This window comes from Myotis daubentonii, chromosome 1, assembly GCF_963259705.1.
Source record: "Myotis daubentonii chromosome 1, mMyoDau2.1, whole genome shotgun sequence".
NCBI lineage: Eukaryota > Metazoa > Chordata > Mammalia > Chiroptera > Vespertilionidae > Myotis > Myotis daubentonii.
This window is the reverse complement of record NC_081840.1, coordinates 152,084,786-152,090,980: the sequence shown is the minus strand read 5'-3', so window position 1 is coordinate 152,090,980 and position 6,195 is coordinate 152,084,786. Positions and strand designations below refer to the sequence as shown.

Below are 6,195 nucleotides of genomic sequence, written 5' to 3'. Positions count from 1 at the left end.
GGTATTACATATGTATCCTTATCCTCTCATTACCCCCCCCACCCCCCACTCATGCCCTCACCTCCCTGGTGTCTGTGTCCATTGGTTAGGCTTATATGCATGCATACAAGTCCTTTGGTTGATTTCTCCCCCTTACCCCCACCCTCCCCTCCCTTCCCTCTGAGGTTTGACGGTCTGATCGAGTTTCTCTGTCTCTTGATCTGTTTTTATTCATCAGTTTATGTTCATTATATTCCACAAATGAATAAGATCATGTAATATTTATCTTTCTCTGACTGGCTTATTTCACTTAGCATAATAATCTCCAGTTCCATCCATGCTGTTGCAAATGGTAAGAATTCATTCTTTTTTTTTACTGTAGCATAGTATTCCATTGTGTATATGTACCACAGTTTTTAATCCACTCATCTGCTGATGGGCACTTAGGCTGTTTCCAAATCTTAGCTATGATAAATTGTGCTGCTTCAAACATAGAGGTGCATATATCCTTTCTGATTGGTGTTTCTAGTTTCTTGGGATATATTCCTAGAAGTGGAATCACTGGGTCAAATGGGAATTCCATTTTTAGTTTACTGTTCTCCACAGTGGCTGCACCAGTCTGCATTCCCACCAGCAGTGCACGAGGGTTCCTTTTTCTCCACATCCTCGCCTGCACTTGTCATTTGTTGATGATAGCTATTCTAACAGGTGTGAGATGGTACCGCATTGTCGTTTTGATTTGCATCTCTCAGATGATTAGTGACTTTGAGCATGTTTTCATATGTCTCTTGGCCTTCCTATGTCCTCTTTCGAAAAGTACCTATTTAGGTCCGTTGCCCATTTTTTGATTGGGTTGTTTATCTTCCTTTTGTTAAGTTGTATGAGTTCCCTATAAATGTTGGAGATTAAATTCTCATCGGTGATAACATTGGCAAATATGTTCTCCCATGCAGTGGGCTTTCTTGTTGTTTTGTTGATGGTTTCTTTTTGCTGTGCAGAAGCTTTTCATTTTGATGTAGTCCCATTTGTTTATTTTCTCTTCCATTGCCCTAGGAGCTGTATTGGTGAAAATACTGCTTCGGCATATGTCTTAGATTTTGCTGCCTGTGGATTCCTCTAATATTTTTATGGTTTCCCGTCTTAGTTTAAGTCCTTTATCGATTTTGAGTTTATTTTTGTGTATGGTATAAGTTGGTGTATTTCGTCTTTTTTAAGGTTGTTAATTTATTTGTGGTTTCTTTGATGACTTATCCTGTCCCTGTTTACATTAGGAGAGCATCGGGCAATATGTGCATCTTTCTGGGTTAATGCAATGAGACGACACCAAACTCAGGGCTCCTGCTTGGCATTGCTCAAGGGCTCCTGGGACCAGGACTCTGGTCCCTTCCTTCAGATGCTCTGACCCCTGTACAGTGGGGTCAAGGCTCTAGTACCTGGAAAAAGGTGAATAATTTGGCTGGGTTTACTGAAAGATTATGGCAGCAGAACTGGAGTTAATTTGAGGAGCAGCGTTTTATTTTTTGAGCAGTATTTTTGACATTAACTTTTCTTTAGACTCGTGGAGCCGCTCAGGTGAGCAGAAGAAAAATTGGGGTGGTTGTTAGTTTAATAAGGTTCACTGGAAAAGACCTTCCCAATCCCTAAAGAAGGTGAAGGTGGTAGCATGTGAGTACTTGGGATAGTGTGAGTACCTGGGACAAATGGAGCAGAAGCATCTGGTCTGCCTGGACAGCAAGAGGCCAGTGATCCTGAAGTGAGCATGGATCCAGAAGTGCCCCCATCAAGCACCCCTCTGACAGAGCTGTTAGAGACCTTTTTTCTGGAAGAACTTTCATTTTCTACATCCTTTGCTTATATGAGTGTTTGAGGTTTATTTTCAAATTTTATCTATGTTCTATTCAGATTTGCAATTCTGCACATTTTGTTGGGTAATCTAGAGCATTGATGATAATTGAATTCATAGTTATTTATCAGTTACTGTCTCTAGAGAGCCTTGTACTCAGTAGGAATTTAGATTCTAATGAGAAATTGAGTTCTGAATGCACCCACTTTTGTTACTGTTGCCCTTGATTTCACCCCTAAAGTATGTGTACATAGGCTCAGCCCTTTTTAGCATAAATTTTCTGCATTTTAATTCTGATTAAGTATAATTGCATTTGATTAGAATTTGGATACAAATGCATATGTCAAAATTTTTCGTAGGTACCAACAGCCAAGGTTTCGGAGCTAAACCCCAATGCAAAAGTATGGGGGACACCTGTGTTACATTTGGAGGCAGGTAGTGCATCAGACAGTGGTGTGAGTGCAGCCTGGGAGGACACCACCTGCCAGCGTCCCAACTACAGCCAGGAGGGTGAGTGGTGAGCTCAATGCCATGAGGAGCATCTTTGCTCTCCAGGCGTGGTCTTTGTTTCCTTTTAAATTGTCTTTAAGAAATTGTTAATTAAAATTTGTGTCCTGGTTTGTGATACTACTTAAGAGCCATACCATCTTTCACCATCAACTTAAAAAAATCGAACTATATACATAAGCTTTTGTTTTGTTTTAAGAGAAAGTTACTCTTCTAACCCTATCTTTTGGGATAAAATTCCTAAATACAGAATTGGATGCCAATGGTGATGGTGACAAAAGTCATGAAAATGCAGCACTGTCAGAGTTACAGGAGTTGGACCAAACAGCCATGAATACTTTGGCTCTGGATCACTCTGAATATGAGTCTCTGCCTGAAAACAGCGAAACAGGTAAAGCTGCTTTATGAATTCATTTTCATATAGAGTACAGGCTTTTTATGTTGCTTTTTGAAATTTAGCTTTTTAAATCTTTCCCTGCACAGTGTGCCTGATAGTGCTTCTTTTGAATCTATTTTAAATTCACTCCTGTGTGGACAGAGATGAGGCTTTCTGGTCTGGGAAGGCATCATGGAAAGAGTGTAAGACCTGAGCACTTCCTGCAAAGTAAGTCCCATTGGACTGAGAGAAGCAGAAGATCTACCATGGGGCAGAGTTGAGAGCACAGATAGGGAACATTAGTGTGAAATTGAGAGTCAAGCCCAAAGGAAGTTGGGTCTTTTTAAAGAGGTATTTAAAGCTATTTTCAAAAGAAGAAAAGAACAAGGAAAAGAGAGCAGTTCTTCTTGGGGGCCTGGATATGGATAGATATAGAAGTGCCTACATTTTGGGACATCAAAACTCACCTCCAAGTTTGTTTCTGACATAGTCCATAACCCCCAGAGACCTAAGAGGTAGGCTGTACTTTCATTGACAGTTAGTTGAAAGGGGCACCTCAAGAAGAAGGAATGACTATCCTAAGTTAGCCAGCAGAGCTGATGCAGGTGAAGTGTGCTCAGCCTCTGTCTAGAGATACACTTGAGTTACATGAATGAGAAAGCACACCCTCCCTTTCTGTGTTATGTTCTCACTACCAAATGTTGTTACATACAAGAGGTACACACACACCACCATGTACGGTAAGTGTTTGGCATCATATATTTGGTTATTTTTTCCCTTAAAGCCGTGGTTCTCAACCTTCTGGCCTTTTAAATACAGTTCCTCATGTTGTGACCCAACCATAAAATTATTTTCGTTGCACCTTCATAACTGTAATGTTGCTACTGTTATGAATCGTAATGTAAATATCTGATATGCAGGATGGTCTTAGGCGACCCCTGTGAAAGGGTCGTTCGACCGTCAAAGGGGCCGTGACCCACAGGTTGAGAACCGCTGCCTTAAAGGGCCACACCTTTGAAGACCTTGTCTGCGCTGTTGCTAATTTGGCTAGCACTTGTTGAATGTTTCCACTGACCTCTGTAATCTCCCATGACCCGCCTTTCGCCTTCATTTCATTACCTCCTTCATAGTTGCTTACTTAGCAAATGCTTCAAACTTGTTTAAATATAATTTACCTATTATGTGCCTATTCCTGAGCAGATAGATACATGTGGCTGAACAAAACTACATAGAAGTATAGTTTTGCTTTAAGTTCATGATCACAAACTTCCAGTGGACCCTTAGCATGGCCCACAGTGGCCCAGGGAAGTCATTCTTCTGGACAGCTGTTTCACAACTTCTGTTCTGTCTTCAGACCCAGCACTCTCCTCTTCTTCATTATTTTTGGATGTAGAGCCTCTTGAAGCATAATTGACATACAGTAAATATCACCTATTTTAAGTATATCCCAGCTTTTCTATAAGTTTTATTTTTCCTAGTTTATAGCACAGTATTCATTGCATTATAAAATTGATTTTCTGACTTCATTCCTCATTGATACCTCTCCCAAATGTGATACGATGGTGTACCTATAAAACCGTCACCACAATCAAGATCACTACTTCTTTTAGTTGGCTTACAAATTGTGAGGTTCATTCATGTTGTAACATTCACAGGTTGTTCCTTTTTGTTGCTGAATAGTATTCCAGTATGTTTTCCCATTCATCTATTGATGAATATTTGGTTTGTTTCCAAATAAAACTGCCATGCACATTTATAAGCAAGACTTTGTATGGACACTTGTCTGTTTCTCTTGGATAAATTCATAGATATGGAATAGACAATCATCTTGTAGGCATATGTTAATATGCTTAAGAAATGGTGAAGTTGTGTGATATAGTGGCTCCCTTTGTGTCCCCATCAGCAGTGGATCAGAGATCTAGCTGCCCCATACCCTCACCAACACCGATAATGGTCAGTCATTTTAATTTTAGCCATTCTAAAAGGTAGGTAATGGAGTCTTACTGTGTTTTTAATTTGTATTTCCCTAATGACCAATGGTGTCAAGCATCTTTTCATATGCATGTATTTTTTAGTGAAGGGGGTCTGTTCAAGTCTTTTGCCCATTCTTAGTGGCTGCTTTAGTAATATGTTTTGAGAGTTCCTTATATGTTTTGGACACAAGTCCTTATCAGATACGTGATTTGCAAATATATTCTCCCAATCTGTGTCTTTCTGTTCTCTTGATAGTTTCAATAGAAATTTACAATTTTTTATATAGTCCAATTTATCATTTTTAAAAAATATAGTCCAGTGTATAATTTGTTTTTTCTTATATGGATCTTGCTTTTGGTGTTGCACCTAAGAAATCTTATTTGTATGGTTTTAATTTTTGCATTTTTAGGCCTGTTATAATTTCAAGTTAATTTTTGAATATGTTGTGAAGTGTGGAGCAAAGTTCTTTTTTCCCCCACATGTAGAAATTTGCTGGAAAGACTCTCCTTTCTCCATTGCACTGCCTTTGTGCCATTGTCAGAACCATCTGTTTATACATTTGTGGGTTTATCTCTGTCTCTCGATTTTATTAAAGTAGAAAATACTAAAAGTGTACAATTTTATAGGGTTTGATATCAGTCTACAGCTGTGGAAACCATTGCCATATTTTCTTTTTATTGAATTTATTGGGGTGACATGGGTTTGCAAAACCATGGAGGTTTAAAGTGTACAACTCAATAAAACATCACCTGCACACCGCATTGTGCACGCATCACCCCAAGCAAAGTCTCTTTCAGTCCTCATTTTCCCCTTTCTTTGCTATCATCATACTGTTTTCTGTTCCTGTGCGTTATGCATATAAGTTTTTTGGTTAATTTCTTCACCTTCTTTCATCTAGTTCCCCAACCTCCCTTTCCTCTGACAGCTGTCAGTCTATTCTTTGTATCCATGCCTCTGTTTCTATTTTGTTCATCAGTTTATTTCATTAGATTCCACATGTAAGTGAGATCATATGTTACTTGTTTTTCTCTGACTGGCTTATTTCACTTAGCATAATAGTCTCCAGGACCCTCCATGCTGTTGCAAGAGGTAAGATTTCCTTTTTTTTTTTTTTTTTTTTTTTTTTTACTACCAAGTAATATTCCATTATGTAAATGTACCATAGCTTTTTTTATTCACTCAGCTACTGATGGGCACTTGGGCTGTTTCCAGATCTTGGCTATTGTAAATAATGCTGCTATGAATATAGTAATGCATCTATTTTTTCAAATTAGTGTTTCAGGTTTGTTAGGATATATTCCCAAAAGTAGGATCGCTGGGTCAAAAGGCAGTTTCCATTTTGAGTTTTTTGAGGAAAGTCCATACTTTTCCACAGTGGCTGCACCAGTCTACATTCCCACCAAATGTGCAGAAAGTTCCCTTTTCTTACCAGCACTTGTTGTTTGTTGATTTATTGATGATAGCCATTCTGACAGGTGTGAGGTGATATCTCATTGTGCTTTTAATTTGTATCTCT

At 38.9% G+C, this 6,195-nt stretch overlaps 1 protein-coding gene across 10 annotated transcripts in view; it reads left to right on the top strand.

The window, feature by feature from the left end:
• LARP4B (La ribonucleoprotein 4B) overlaps window positions 1-6,195 on the top strand; it is a 104,973-nt gene that overhangs the window by 62,017 nt on the left and 36,761 nt on the right. For all 10 annotated transcript variants that reach the window (XM_059662898.1, XM_059662900.1, XM_059662887.1 and 7 more), the window contains 2 exons: window positions 2,182-2,332; window positions 2,580-2,720. In XM_059662898.1, the coding sequence (XP_059518881.1) occupies window positions 2,182-2,332; window positions 2,580-2,720 (292 nt within the window). The remainder of the gene's footprint in view (window positions 1-2,181; window positions 2,333-2,579; window positions 2,721-6,195) is intronic.